The sequence below is a fragment of the Dermacentor silvarum genome, chromosome 7, assembly GCF_013339745.2.
Source record: "Dermacentor silvarum isolate Dsil-2018 chromosome 7, BIME_Dsil_1.4, whole genome shotgun sequence".
NCBI classification, from domain to species: Eukaryota; Metazoa; Arthropoda; class Arachnida; order Ixodida; family Ixodidae; genus Dermacentor; species Dermacentor silvarum.
The window spans coordinates 31,099,446-31,114,404 of record NC_051160.1 but is presented as its reverse complement, the minus strand read 5'-3'; the positions used below and the strand labels follow the sequence as shown (position 1 = coordinate 31,114,404).

The 14,959-nt window shown below is 46.4% G+C and overlaps 2 protein-coding genes across 5 annotated transcripts in view; one reads left to right on the top strand and one right to left on the bottom strand.

The window, feature by feature from the left end:
• Nucleotides 1-5,899, top strand: part of LOC119457870 (protein PALS1) — a 42,305-nt gene extending 36,406 nt beyond the window's left edge. For 3 of the 4 annotated variants that reach the window (XM_037719627.2, XM_037719629.2, XM_037719628.2), the window contains 5 exons: nucleotides 691-755; nucleotides 823-900; nucleotides 1,831-1,998; nucleotides 2,431-2,633; nucleotides 4,450-5,899. In XM_037719627.2, the coding sequence (XP_037575555.1) occupies nucleotides 691-755; nucleotides 823-900; nucleotides 1,831-1,998; nucleotides 2,431-2,633; nucleotides 4,450-4,761 (826 nt within the window). In that variant the 3' untranslated portion in view covers nucleotides 4,762-5,899. The remainder of the gene's footprint in view (nucleotides 1-690; nucleotides 756-822; nucleotides 901-1,830; nucleotides 1,999-2,430; nucleotides 2,634-4,449) is intronic. The other variant, XM_037719630.2, reaches the window with a different exon arrangement.
• On the bottom strand, nucleotides 5,852-13,165 carry LOC119457872 (probable methylmalonate-semialdehyde dehydrogenase [acylating], mitochondrial). The gene is given in 14 exon segments (XM_037719632.2): nucleotides 5,852-6,026; nucleotides 6,089-6,187; nucleotides 7,076-7,255; nucleotides 9,395-9,766; nucleotides 10,784-10,840; nucleotides 10,961-11,025; nucleotides 11,088-11,235; nucleotides 11,757-11,861; nucleotides 11,863-11,912; nucleotides 11,975-12,053; nucleotides 12,125-12,286; nucleotides 12,588-12,662; nucleotides 12,753-12,797; nucleotides 12,959-13,165. Coding segments are annotated over 14 exon segments (1,575 nt in total). The 5' UTR covers nucleotides 12,995-13,165; the 3' UTR covers nucleotides 5,852-5,924.
• Between the last annotated feature and the right edge of the window lie 1,794 nt (nucleotides 13,166-14,959).

The window sequence follows — 14,959 nt, the reverse complement described above, 5'->3', positions numbered from 1 at the left end:
GGTTTCGTTTTCGCTCAGTTCTGTGCCACCCGCTTTTTCGCATTTCAGTAGTTTCGTTATTGTGGAGTGCTGCGCTGGTTTTGCTGGCTGGCGAGACTCGCACAAACTGCGAGTAGCAGACAATTCCACCTCGACGTGACGTCGCGGAATGTCCGAACCGTCCACGTCACTTGACCAAGAGCAGCTGCAGTGGCAAATCCAACGCTCTGTCTTAGCTCGGTTTCTCCATGGCTGCGTGTTTGCATTTTGTGCAAATAACCGTAGTGCCGTCTGTCGGGCACTGTTTCACTCACCGATGGCAGTAATAGGCAGTGATGGCATATGCAAGATGTCACCACTCCCCACTCGGCAGCGAATTATTTAAATTGCGCTAAATGTATGGCGGACCCTTCAGACGCGACTTTCTCTTAAACTAAGTCTTTTCTTGGCACGGAACAAGCTCTGCGAAGTTTATGAAATGGTATTTTAACAGTCCACGTTGACTTAAGGCTTTAGTGTCCCTTTAACACATCTGTATTGCAGCGAAGCTGAATATAGAAAACCAAGCGTTACACTTCAAAAAGTCAAATATTGAATTGTCTTTTGATGCAGATATCGAATAGCACAGTGTATTCAAAGCTACTATATTCGGGAATTGAAATGTTCGCATGACACTAATGACAACATTAACCTGCAATGTGCTCTTTTTAGGCGTGAAGCTATGAAACAAGCTCTGGCTGGCGGTGATGCGGGGTCGAAGGAGAAGACCAAGCGAGGTATGTCTTCTCTAAATTCATTTGACGGAAGCATAGGTGCTGATTATGTTTGCGCTCTGCACAACAGGAAAATTTCTTTGTGCCAAGAAACACCACAAGAAGAAGAAGAAAAAGAGCGGTGGATCAACTGGTACATTGGGAGACGGTAAGTTGAAATTCAATATTCACACTTGTCTCTACAACATGTGTTTGAACGAAAAGAGTAAGGGGAACCAAAGGATTTAGATTTTCTCTTAATTTACAACCACATAAAGTCAACAGACAATGAACCCAGGGCTTATGTTATTCTGCCCTTACTTTGCTTGCTCATTGCATGGTGAGGTTTCGACTTTGGTAGCCTTGATGCTGTCAGTAGCATACAACGGTTTACTAGACAGTGACTTTCTCCTAAGTTCACATGCTGCGCGATCCCGGTGGTTAAAAGGATGTTCCGCATTTGCTGCCATGACTATGAGTGACACTGGCTAACACTCCCAGGGGTAAATCTAGTATACTCAAGGTACTCAATAAAAGCGGGCACGAAGACGTTAGAGCGGGCACGAAGATGGTAGAGCATTGCAGGCATAATGTGGAATATATGGGTTTGGCTCCCACCTGTGGCAAGTTGTCTTTTTGTCCACTGTTATGTCCTTTTCCCTTATTGTTTCTACATTTCGGTTGCCAAGAGCAGTTAATGCAATTCTGGGGTCTTGTGTGCCAAAACCATAATTTGATTATGAGGCATGCCGTGGTACGGGACTCCAGATCAATTTTGACCACCTGGGGTTCTTTAACGTGCACCTAAATCTAAGTGCGTGTGTGTATTTGCATTTTGCCCCCCACTAAACTTACAATCTCGAACTCAGCAACACAACGCCATGGCTGTTGAGCTACTGCAGCGGGTAACAGTCAATTTCCTTTATGCGTTTCCTAGCTTCACTGTCTGTCCGCTTCACATGGTTGTGAATGACCTGTTTGTGCTTTGTTGCAAAAGCACTGCAGTATGAGTGTTTTCTGTTTTCTTTAATAACCCATTGCCAGATGTTTCTTTCATTTTATGTTTGTGTGTTGACTTGTTGACGTGCGGTCTTCGCAGACTCAGAAGCAAACGAGCCAGTGCCAACTTACGAAGAAGTGTCGCTCTACTACCCCCGTCCCAACTGCAAGCGGCCCGTGGTGCTTGTTGGACCGTCCAACATAGGCAGGCACGAGCTCCGCCAGAAGCTAATGGAGGACACGGAACGCTTTGCAGCTGCAGTTCCACGTGAGTGTCTTGCGAAATTTATCCTAGAAGCCTAAACAAATAATGTAACATTGACATTTTGCCGAGAGGCTTAGAATTAGTAATTTAAAAGTTGTCAAGCGGTGTTAAAGTTGCAGACCACTTAAAGCTTGCCCTGTTTGTGCTTGTCCCAACGCATTACAGAAACCAAAGTTCAGTAAGCAATTTCATCTTTTTCTTTAGCCCTACATAAACATGCCTTATTAGTACTCCGTTTTCAAAATGTACTGAAGCAATGGGCATGACAAGCAGTTTTGAAACACTGCTCATCCGTACCCCCTCCCCCATTGAGTATTATGTCTAGACTGCTGCTGTAATTGCACCATTAGCTTGCGTTTTTCTATTACTAGCTTTTATCGTGGAGAAAGAGAGGACGCTTGCTGATTTCAGCGACTTGCAACTTGTTTTTGCCAGACACCAGCCGGCCGCGAAAGGATTCGGAGATAGACGGGGTAGACTACCATTTCATTAGCCGGCCCCAATTTGAAGCCGACATCCTGGCCGGCAAATTTGTGGAGCACGGCGAATACGAGCGTAACTACTACGGTACCAGCCTTGATGCCATTCGGAGTGTCGTGAACTCTGGCAAGGTCTGCGTCCTGAACCTTCACCCACAGGTGAGGCATGGCGTCTGCTTCGCAGATGTTTATATCAAATTGTGGTGACCCGCAGCCTGTACTGCTATCAACGAGTTGCGTGCACAGGCCCACATGTCCCTAAAATCGCTTGGGGTTGAGTTGTTTTGGTGATGTCTGGACTGATACCTTATGGTACTGCTGTCTCTAGAGAGGCATCATAAAAGGATTTCCGAACCATCTCTAATAATTCCAAAAGCAATTGCGTGCTACTCACCAGGCTTTTCCGGTCCCTTCATACGTCGTGATGCCAACGGGGTCTTGCATGTGATGTCACCATGGTAAATGCTGTCGACTGGTCGATCTACAAGAGACGCCGATTCCAATGCATCTGCTAGCATGCCTTTGCCATGCAGTCGCACGCCCACCTGCCCTCGTCCCGCTTGCCTGTCGTGCACAATCAACAGATTTCACCTCGCGTTGTGTGTTTGTTCCGTGGTGTGCATGCAGCCGAAGAGCGCAGCCGTGGTAAGCATATGTGGTGTGGTGCTGTTTTCAAACAAAAGTGCCGAGGTAACATTCAGTACTGATGTAGTGTCCACATATCATCTAAGAGAGGAGAAACCGCCTTTGGGGAGGGTAGCAATAGCGAGAGGGAGACCACTCATTTGTTTTCAAGTGCAGTGTAGCTTGGGGCCCTGTAATTAATTTTACTGTGGCTAAATTGGTTATATATGAGTAGAATATAAAAGTGAACTAGTCTTGGTGGCAAAGCTGCAGGGCTGGTAATTGTCTAATTTTTTTATTAGTAGGCTTTAAATTGCACCTAAGGCGGTGATGCATAGTTGGTGGTTGGTGCGTGTGACGTATGTTATGGCAAATTGCCTCTGAGATTTTCCACTGCGCCATGGGAAGCGGCTAATCTCGGAGGCCATACCGGTTGTGTCAGTTCTGGCAAGCAGTAATAGCAGGGTGGTTGTTTTTTTTTTTTTTTGAGGGTGGGAAGGAGGGGGTTCAGTTTAGAAACATCTACGTTTGCGAGCTTTTTATGATGTATCTGCTCGTATTTCAAAGGTAAAATTTTGCACGAAAGCTACTCTGTATCTATGCTATCTGTACCTAGGCTTCTTACATGGCCTAAAATGTCATTGAAGTTGACCTTTAAGGGATGCTGGTGTCAGAAGTGACAGCAAAGTGGGGACGGTCGGCCTTCCTGAACTTATTACTGCAGATAATCTGCAAGACAGCCAAGAGATTGCTGTCCCATTCCTGACTTCCCAAACAGTCACGTTAAAAGCCAATTGCAACAAAATTTGGGACCACGTTAAAAGCCCAGTTCCGAGAGTATAAATAAAAAGCTCTCTGCAAAATTTTATGTTTCAAATGTGAGCAAATGTGTCGCACAAAGCTAGGAAAAATCACTGTTATTGATACTGACACCTAGAGAAATGCCGCCGTTACTGTTAGCTGGAAGTGGCCCAAAAGCCAGAGCATTGAGAAGCAGCATCCGGATGCGACATTGAAATCAGATCACATGAGCCGTTCTGTCCGTAACATCCGCTTACCACCACGTGCCAACATCATCTGGTAAGCCGGTGGTATTTAGTGCCTGCTGATAATGAAAAAATTTTGCAATTGCCAACCCTAAAGCTTTGTCAAGGTTACTTCAGTTGTGTATGCTGTTCGTTTATAGCCAAATTAACCAAAGTGAAGTTTTGAGTTGGCCTTTAAAACGACGCTGTTGTCTTAGGGTGTCAGAAATAAAATTCGTCTGACTAATGGACGGTGCATGGCGGCAAGACAGCGTGGTGTCAGCTGCAGCATTCTCATGCTGTCTCGCTCTCTTCTTCTTTGGCAGTCTCTGAAGATGCTGAAGCACTCTGACCTCAAGCCGTACGTGGTCTTTGTGGCACCACCGTCATTGGAGAAGCTTCGGCAGCACCGCGCCCGCCAGGGCGTCCCCGTGCGAGAGGAGGAGTTGCGGGAAACCATCGAGCGGGCGCGACAAATGGAGGAGACCTACGGCCACTACTTCGACATGGTTATCGTCAATTCGGATCTGGACCGTGCCTACAGCGAGTTGCTCAAGGAGGTGGCCATTCTGGAGCGAGAGCCCCAATGGGTGCCCAGCGTTTGGCTTACAAACCAGGACAGTGCTGCAGGCTCCTAGCCACGGGCCACACCGTCGGAGACATTGTGTGCCACCTTGCACGCTCGCGATCCGAGGAATGCCCACAGTCGCCGAGACAAGGCCTTCAATCGCCGCGACTGGTCAGAGACGACGCAGAACATTTGTGGTGCCTGAAGCAATGTGTCAATAACAGCGTACGTGGCGACCTAGCACCATCTTGCCACGTGATGATTCTGAAGCATAATGCTGGCGACGAGTATTACGCTTCAGAGCCAGTTTTTTAAAGAGACATCATAGACGTCTGTGTCGCAGACCAATCGCGGTGCGTCGAAGCGAGGTTCGGCGACGACTCTTCCGAGGCCATATGGACAGTGCCCCCTTCCACACGCGCACAACAGGCTGAACAAGCCTGGTGGCATAACTATGCGGAACTTTTGGATCGGACGGTGCAGCTTGTATATTGTGAGAATTTAGACACACGAGGCCATTTTTTATGTACGATATAGGAGCAACTAGAATGTTTACTACTGCCAGAAAGCGCAGCTCCAGTCTCTCTTTTCGGTGGGACGCGACGTCGACAGCCACCGGGTGACGACCGTTCACCGTGTCCCGCAACCTCACGCCAACAGCGCAGAAGAACGGGAGCTGGGCTGGGCAGTCAGTACAAATCAGAGTTTGTGAAGCATTTTGTTTTTTAGGAGAAAAAAAAAAGTAACCATTACATTGTGCGTACTGTCTTCAGAATGCTGTAAAAGCTACAATTTTAACCAGTGTGGACGAAATTTTGGAGCAGCCAACTTGTGCTATGATAATTTTGAACTGACCATGCAGGTGTGTGTCTTGTGCATAGTTTGGACCTAACTCTTCCCTGTACCTCCCTGCAGTCGAGCCTTGTTATAATGAAGTCACATCCGATACAAAAATGCTTCTGTCATATCCGAGATCTGTTATAAGCGTACATGCTACCAGTGGAAAAAAGAATTAGTGAATTTTAGATTTATTTGATTATATCTATGTTCATCATATAAAGGTTCAACTGTACCTGTTTTTTTTTTTTACATCTGCCGACGTTGTAAAACTATGCTGTGATGCAAAGGCAGATTTCCTTGATGTCAAACACTAGGCAGCCTTATTACAACATGGAAGCACTTTATTGAAGATCTTTGTACGAAGTTGATGGGATGAGTGATGGTTTCCTGTTCTCAGCGCATGACTGGCATGGCAGTGGCCACTTTTGTATGTGTCGAGTCCTGCGTACGCCAGAGCTGGGTCACGGTCTTCAGTTGCGTGTAGAAGTTGACCCCCTGCGAGTTAAGAAGTCAGATTCAGCAACAAGATCATCACAAAACCTGCACCAAGTACTTACCGCCTTGCCGTAGAAGTTGTTGTCACCCAAAAACGAGCCTCTGGATCCAGTGAAGGAAAACATGGGCAGCGGTACAGGAATGGGCACATTCACACCAACCTGCACCGGGCAAAAATCCCAAGCTTTAGGTCCGAGTTATCAGATAGTGGTGGCTAAGTAACACATCCACAGTGGTAGCGTTTGCAAGAACCTGACGCTAGCGTGTCGAGTCAGAAATGAGGCTGACCAAGCTCGACGTAAACGTCGTAAAGCCGTCTGTAACATCTCTATTTCATATGTTTTATCGTTACGAGGCTGTACTTCTGGCGTGTAAATCACAACATCTCAGTGGTTCTGTGCAAGCCTTGGCCCGTCCGAATTTACATGCGCGTTGCAAACAGGTCGGGCTGGCTCAGCCCAACTGGCTAGCGTTTACGAGCCCACGACAGGTCAACAAGCCGACAACCCACTTCTATTGATTTCATGCATGCCCGAGTGTTCATTTAGACAAGCTTTCATGAGGTGAACTTCAATGGAAGCTTCTTCAGAGCTATAGTGCGATTCCCAGCATCGATGAAAGTTAAATGTTTTCCAAGGCAAGCACCGACATAAATTTGATTTCAATGTTTGGTAGAGATGTTGCTTAACAAACCTAAAAACCAAGAGAAAAGCTCAGGCAGTCCTCTAATGCACCAATTTCATGACATTGTTGCTGCAGGGAATACCAGTAGTAGTAATCCTTAGTGGACTGAAGGGCGACAGTAGTAAGAAGCATGTAGTGCTTGCACCATCACAAACCTCATCAAGGTTGCCTTGGAACACAAGTGCAGTAGGAAAGAGGCGAAGACTACTCGCAGGAATGGTGTGCATATGCTCTCAGCATGGGGAGATGAGTCTATTGTACGGCCACCAACATGCATGCAATGCATGTGTGCATCTAACCAACTCCAAAATTAAGAGTTGGTTAGATGAATAGTACTTTGGCATTGTCCCACTACTGGCACTTACCTGTCCCACGTCGATCTCTTGGGTATACCGTCTTGCGGTGGCACCATTCGTGGTGAATATGGCAGTGCCGTTTCCGTAAGGGTTAGAGTTGATGAGAGCGATGGCGTCGTCCATTGTGTCCACGTTGAGGGTCAGCAGCACGGGTCCGAAAATCTCCTCCCGATAGCAACGCATACTGGGCTGAAAGGATACAAGGAGGTTCCGTTGGATGCCGTGAAACCATACATAATTGCATCCGAAGGTATTTAAAGTGTCGGCTATGTCTGGAAACAATTTTAAGTTGATTAGCAAATTCCAGCGATAGCTTCCTGGTAGACCTATTGAGGTATGCTGGTGGGGATGCACTTATTGGTTGTCTCTATTGGTTAACGCTATTAGGTGATTAGGTGCTTGACGTTTCACTGCCTCCAGGATCATCTTACAATACTGCGAGGACACATTGTGGAGCATTATTGGCCCACCAAGTAACTACCTTTAATTTCATTGTCTTCGGGGTTGGCCCAGTTTACTAACTCGTGAAAAAAAGCAATGAAATTACTGTGAACCCGTGCAAAGCGGGGAGGAAGACAGCTGAGGGCGACGCATGGACTAGCGGAGGACGATGGTAACTGTCAGAGCTCTAGCATTTGTTGCACACATAAAACTTCAGTGACTTGCACTGTCTACCTGGTGCTTTCTGCTACACACAGCCTATAGCATACGCCAGGAGTTAACAATTGTTGTTGCCTGAAAAAGGCTCGAAAAAGTAGAGAAGTTACCATGAGCAGCATTGGCACACTCCTACACTACAAACCACCAAGAGAAAAGAGATATAAAAAAAAGTTGAGAAATTTTGAAGAGCCAGTGAAACCCCATACCAACTCTTGGAGCGTTTTAATGTGAGGCACTGTGCCTGCTAACACCAGTATGGCAGATCACTTCTACGGAAACTTGCTAGGTAGAGGAATTTTCATGGAAGAGATAAATTGTTATACGCCTGAAATTAGCATAAAAACACCAACGAAACCCATACAGGTATTTCAGAAAAAGCTTCACGAATTAAGAAAAATTCGTCTTTCTTGGAACACTATTATGTCAAGCCATGCACTTTGGTTGCTTCATTTTATCTGTTGCAGATTGTTCATTTAGCATTTTTATGTTGCTTACAACTTGTTTGCACACATTTGTAGAGCATTGATTGAAACATGAGCATGCGGCCTTCGGCACATTACGGCAACCTTATCTTCTCGCCAACACTGCACCTTAGGCTTTTCAAGGTGAGAAGTTTGAACGTGAACTTTTGACCCACATGCTCTTCGCTGAGGAAGCTCCACTCGTTAAAAGAAGAACAATTCACGTTTTGGGTCCTATTAAAAAAATTTAATTGTGGGGTTTTTACGTGCCAAAACCAAGATCTGATTATGAAGCACGCCGTAGTGGAGGACTCCGGAAATTTGGACCACCTGGGGTTCTTCAACTTGCACCTAAACCTAAGCACACGGGCGTTTTTGCATTTCGCCCCCATTGAAATGCGGCCGCTGTGGCCGGGATTCGATCCCGCGACCTCGTGCTCAGCAGCCCAACACCATAGCCACTAAGCAACCACGGCAGGTGCTTGGGTCCTATAAGTGCTCAAGTACTAATAAAATGTTTTAGCTTAAGAGGACGTATTGCCTCGGGGTCACCTCCGATTTCCCTATTCAAATGCATGTGGAACTCGGAAATGCTCTCATTAGACTACTGCTCTACCGATTCGACTCCTGGAAGCAGAATTCTGATTCAGGGCCTTAAATTATTTCACCATGATTGGCAGAAATCGGCAACTTCAACAAATGAAATATAAGCACACAACTTACAAATGCAATCCCTAACCCTGCACCAAGCCAGATATCACAGTTCTGCAAACTGCATCTTTAAAGCATCAGAGTTCGAGCTGTAAACTTGGTGTCTCTATTTGTTTTAATTTTGCGATAGTCGACACTCTGTTTAAAAAATTTTAAATAAACCTCTGCTCCCAACAGACAGCAGAGTTAAACGTTTTCTTTTGAGTGCAACAAACCTCGCTCGTCGAATTCGATGCAGCTGATGCTGAGCAAAGCAACTTTTCCATTCCCATGTATTCAGTCCGGAGCTCCCAAGGTAAAGCGTATTCTTAAAACTGTATCACCCAGTACATTGTCCTGTCGATGCAGCAATGCAACGTTCAATGCAGTACCGCATATGCGCCAGTAGTTGAGTGCCTATGACATCGCTGTGTTCATTGCCAACTTCACACATCCACTTCAGTCACACTAGTGACAGATGCTGCATGCTGAACGACCTGTGCATCGTGTCACCTACCTTGACATCTGAAAGGATGGTGGGTCCCACGAAGTTGCCCTTCTCGAAGCCGGGCACCTTAATGTTGCGGCCATCCAGAATAACCTTCGCACCCTCCTGCGCTCCGCTCTCGACGAGGTCACAGATGCGTTTCTTGGCCTCTGGAGAAATGACTGGGCCAAGGTCGGCGCCCGGAACATGGCCGGCGTTCACGTTGAGCTTCTTGGCACGCTCCACGAGCTCGGGGATCCAGTTCTTGGCTTCTCCGACAAAAACAGCGGTACTGAGCGCCATGCACCTCTGTCCGGCTGCACCGAAGGCAGCACCCGTCAACTGGTTGAGAGTGTACTCCTTGTTTGCGTCGGGCATGATCACACCATGGTTCTTCGCCCCCTGTAAGCAATGTGGCACAATGGTAACTGGGCACTTGCTGAATTTACTGAACTGGTGTGTTACATAAGAAACATGTAGTTTCATGCATATATTCTTGTTGCTCTGTAAAAAAAAAAAAAAAAAAAAAAAAACCCTAGTGGAAATGACCAATCCTCATTTTGCTGATTTCAACATATTTTTACATTACGCTAACTTCTAAACTTTTTATAGAACCTACATAGTTGCACGGTTAAGTGTTATCTTCGAATGTGCTCCGAGCTTTATCACAGGGAATAGGCCAATCCTTGCCAAAATTTGTGGCATCACAGGGTGTCATGTGTGCAAGACATTAATATAATACGGCGCGATCTGTCCCACTTTAAGGTAGTTTTTTTCTGCCTCTACTTGCCTCCAATTCGAGAAAAGTGTTCCCTGATCTGCAAGCACAGTCGAGTCTTATTTTTCTTAGGGTCACTCAAATGCCACCCCTCATCCAAATAATCAACCCATTTTCAGCAAAACTCGCACTCCTGAGCAAGTCCTAGTGTCACGCACTTAAGCATTTCCAAAAGCTCTGAACTCGAGAGAGCTTTTGTTTGAGCATTTATCATTAGATAGTAATTGATGCCCACAATATCTGGAACATGGTTGGAGAGATCGTATAGCACCATCCTTACATGCACATGGCCTGTTCACGTGAGTCTTAAATGCAGTACAGAGTGCATGCAGCCATGCATGCTGCCATGCATGCTTTTTTTCTTTTGACATGGTAGGAGGAGATGTTGGCACACAAATATGGCACTGGCTACTCCTGAACTTTTCTACAGTCGGCATAGTTACATATGTAGTTCTGTGTACTTTTGCACGTGGTTTTGTAGGAGAAAGAGCACAGGAACGGTTAATGCACACATACAGACTATGCACATTTGTGAAAAATCTGAACAGTGGTAAGTGTAGTGTCGTCACAAACGAACATAAGTTGTCTTTTCTGCTCATTCTGTGCATTAGACTTTGCAAGAAGCCAACCAAAAGCCTCACCATATTGCACTGCACCCTTTTGCCATTCTTCGAACCTCGTTCATAGATGAACTTGCCCTGCAAACAAAATGCATACGCTACAGTGATTCCAGGTCACCAGTGCCTATTGCACAACATGCTACTCTAGTCACTCAACTACATGCAGTTGAGAGACCAGAGAAAAAACTAAAACCTTACAGCTGTGTCAGATCCAACAAATGAGATTGCTCTGATGTCGGGATGGTCGCAGATGAATCTGACAGCTGTAACAAGATGGGTGTCACATTAGCAATAAGGAGAACACAGGCGAACATGAAATACAAACATTCGTGTGTTCCATGGAAGACATTGACCACCCCTTTTGGCACTCCGCACTGTTGGAGCAGCTCCATCAGAATCATCGTGGCTCCAGGGTCACGTTCTGAAGGCTTGATCACTATCGTGTTTCCACAGACTAGGGCCAGAGGAAACATCTGCATTGAAAGAGTTTGTCACAATCAAAAGAATGTTTTACTTTTGTTTTAATTACATACAGCACACCCTGTGCAGGTCTAAGCAAGGTATACAAAGAAAGCCTTGAGGATAATACAGACAGGTAAGCAATGTAAACATTTGGGAAGTTCGGTAAACTGTCCCACTCTGCTCTCATCCTTGCAAAGAAAACATACTTGAGCATATCAGTTCTCGCAAAGTATGGCGACAAGGATTGTTGCTTAACATGAGAGTGTCTCGTTGCTAGGGGCGACGGATACTGACAGTCGAGAGCAAGTTGATTAGTCAGGAGTAAATACACAAATTGTATCCGCTAAGACTTTCTATGCAAGGAGAGCGGCTTGATAGTGTTAGCTTTGATTATTTTGGAGGTGGAGTCTAGACAGGAATACAAGTAAATGAACCTGACAGCTCTCTGGTTAAGTTTATTGATGCTGCTGTTGTTAGGTATGCACACATGATTTCATATTGTAGACAAAAGGCAAGGGCAAGCGAGACTTACCCACAATGGGATCATGGCGGGAAAGTTGAATGGCGTGATGCCAGCGCAGACGCCAAGCGGAATGCGGTAGGAGAGCGTGTCCATGTCTTTACTGATGGACTGGCAAGGTCTCGCCCAACTGTAGAGAAGTAACTCCACAAGCATGTTCGACAACCTCTGCAAAGTAGAAGAACATTATCGCAGAAACCATTTGACAATCTTCAACATTGCATACTCACGCAAGCCTCGAAGCACATCTCCCTCAGCGTCTGCCAACGTTTTTCCCTGCTCCTCTGTGATGTTTGCAGCGATTCGTTTCTGCACAAAAAAAGATTACAAATGCCAGTTGCAGAACTCTGCATCCTTTCAATGTATCGTTTTTATCTTACCATGTTCTCCTTGATGAGATTCTGCAATTTGAACATGGACTGCTGCCTCGTCAAAATTGACGTCTGCGACCACGTCTTGAAGGCCTCCTTCGCAGCCCCGACAGCAGCTTCCATTTCATCATTCGTACACACTGGCACACGGGTTACAGGTTCGTTGGTTGCCTGGAAAATAAAAGGTAGAATAGTAACGTGTAAGTCACAATGACGCTCCCAGCGTTATCGGTTCAGTGACCTTGACCGTCTGTCACCGTCGTGCGTTAAAGGTAAAAGCCGAGTGAACGTATCCTTGCAACTCGCTTATCTGTCATAACAGTGAGAGATAAGCTAAACTCGATCGCGGCCGTGTCTGTAGACGCGGTCTAAATTTATCTTCGATGCTGTAACAATTCTGCATGGGTCGCACGACACTACAACTTAAAAATGAGTAGGGGAGTGGGTGGAAATAATTAAATGTCGTAATTACCGGGTTCATGAGATCAATCCACTCAGTCGTTTTGGACTCGACGAACTCTCCGTTGATGAACATCTTAGTTGTGGGCTACAGGAACGGAGAGTCAAGGAGGGAAGTCATAAGCTGTAAGTCGAGCGATGCCGTACTACATTGGCGGCGCCGAAATAAGTTTCTTACCACACTAGACGACGCATAGCCACGAGCGGAAAATCTCTGCAGGAGCTGCAAACGAAAACGTGCACAATCAGAGGTGTAATCTCGGCAAAGCCTCTATCACGCCATCACTGGGACAGCTGCCACATGTTCAACAACTCGACATGGTACGATACTGCTGGTCACGCCGCTTAAACAGGTGATCGCGAAATGCGGAAGATATGCGTTACCGCCGTCCTGTAGGCAAAGCAAAGTCGCGCAGCCATCTCGCCTGCTTCCCTGGTCTCTCAGAGGTTGTACGTATGTGGACGTCGCTCGGGCGCGGTTTACTGTCCTGCAACGTACGCCCGAGTTCAACAAGTTTTAACGATTTGCTGCTGTCTGCTCGGCTGGCTCGGCCTTGGGCGCATCAAGACCCATTGGCTGCGACTGGCTGGCCGGTTGGCTGCTGTCCAAAATAGCGCCCCCGTAGCCACCGCCGTGTCACTACATATCACGGAGGCATAAGCATTGATAAAGAAGTGCCGAATAGACGAGGGCATAATGTTTCTAGCGAAAATCACGATTGCAACTCTATGCATTTGAGGTCTTGCGACCATAGAGTTTCACACTATAAAACTATAGTGAGAAACTCTATGCTTGCGACAATATGAAAGGTTCCGCTAAAAAAAAAAAAAAAGAAAGAAAAAAGTGTACTAGGACTTTTTTCGCAAAGCGACGGCTACGCATAGCGCTCGCGTTTTGAACTCGTTCTAGTCAACTTGAACATAATTGACGTCTCTGAGTTCGGCCAACACAGTGCGCGTCACCTCAGCGGAAAATTCAATCTCTTGCTTGTCGCGGTACGAGATCCGTCAACCTTTCTGTTCGCCATCGCCGTCGTTTGTCTGCCCCAGCTTGGCGAACTACCATGTCCTTATTAACGCGAAATTCCTATAGTATGTTTCACTCTCATTAGTAAGTCGACCTTGAGCGAAAACGCGTCGGCGACACGAAATGTATAAAAAGGCTACGAACGCTTGACCTTTGGTGGGAGTCGAAACCATGACCTTTGGTGTTAATGAAGGCGAAGTTAATTAAGGCACGGGTAATTAAGATTGAGCTAATTAAGGCACTCGAACACACAACCTTGGGTGGGAGTCGAGCCCTCGACCTTTGGAAATAAGAGGAATGACTAAGCGAATTAGGTGGGACGACTAAGCGAGGATGGGTAAGTGAATTAAGAGGATGAGTAAGCGAATTAAGGGGGATGTGTATGTCATGTGTCCGTTTTTAATGCATCAGCACTTGGGCTTTCGCCTTCGAGTCGTCGATAACGATAGCTACGCATAGCGCTCACGTTTTGAAAGTCAAATCGGAATATGCAAAACTACGCGACTATACTATACGTTCCAGTCGATACGGACAGAATTACCTCACGTCTTCGAGTTCGATACAATTCTAGCCTGCGCTGTTCCACCAGAGGAAAATTCAATCTCTCGCTTAATTGTCGCGGTACGGGGTCTTCAACCATTCGTTCGCCATCACCGTCGTTTGTCTGCACTATGTTATTACTTATGACAACTGTGCTGGCGGTGTCCCAGCTTGGCGAACTAACCGTGTCCTTATTATTGCTGTTTAGTTTGGTTAAGCACTCAATAGACAGCCTTTAATTATCAGGTGCAAAGCACTGCCTTTGCGGTACTGCACGTGCGAGACCCCCCTCCCCCCGCTACTAGTACGCGACGTCTAAGAGGGTTATATAATACGTAAAAATAATCTCTTAGGCGGCTTTGAGGCGCGGATGCCCCAATTTGGGCGCATGAGAAGCAGTGACGTAGCCAACGAGGATGACCAGCGAAGCTGTTTAGCACACGACACAGACATGACACAGAATTTTGAACAAAATTAAGGTACGAACACATTTATTGTCTTGATCGGTGGACAAATGGTGTTTGCGGCCCGCCGGCGCCGATTGCACTCTCGCATCTGTTCTCGCTGTCATTCTCCATAGGCGCGTTAATTGTTCCTCTAGCTGGAGTCCGGACTATACGCGTCTTTCCTATTACGACGACGGGAGAGAAGAGAAATTCAAAATGGAGAACGGCAACTTGTCTTTCTGGTTTGTTTATATACCGCCACCAAGGGAGAGCGGAAGGAAAGGAAACTCGATACGCAAGCGCTTGGAACGCCGACAAAGAGAGGACGGTGCGAACGTAGACATGGCCAACGCGGGTCGCACAGCGGCAAAT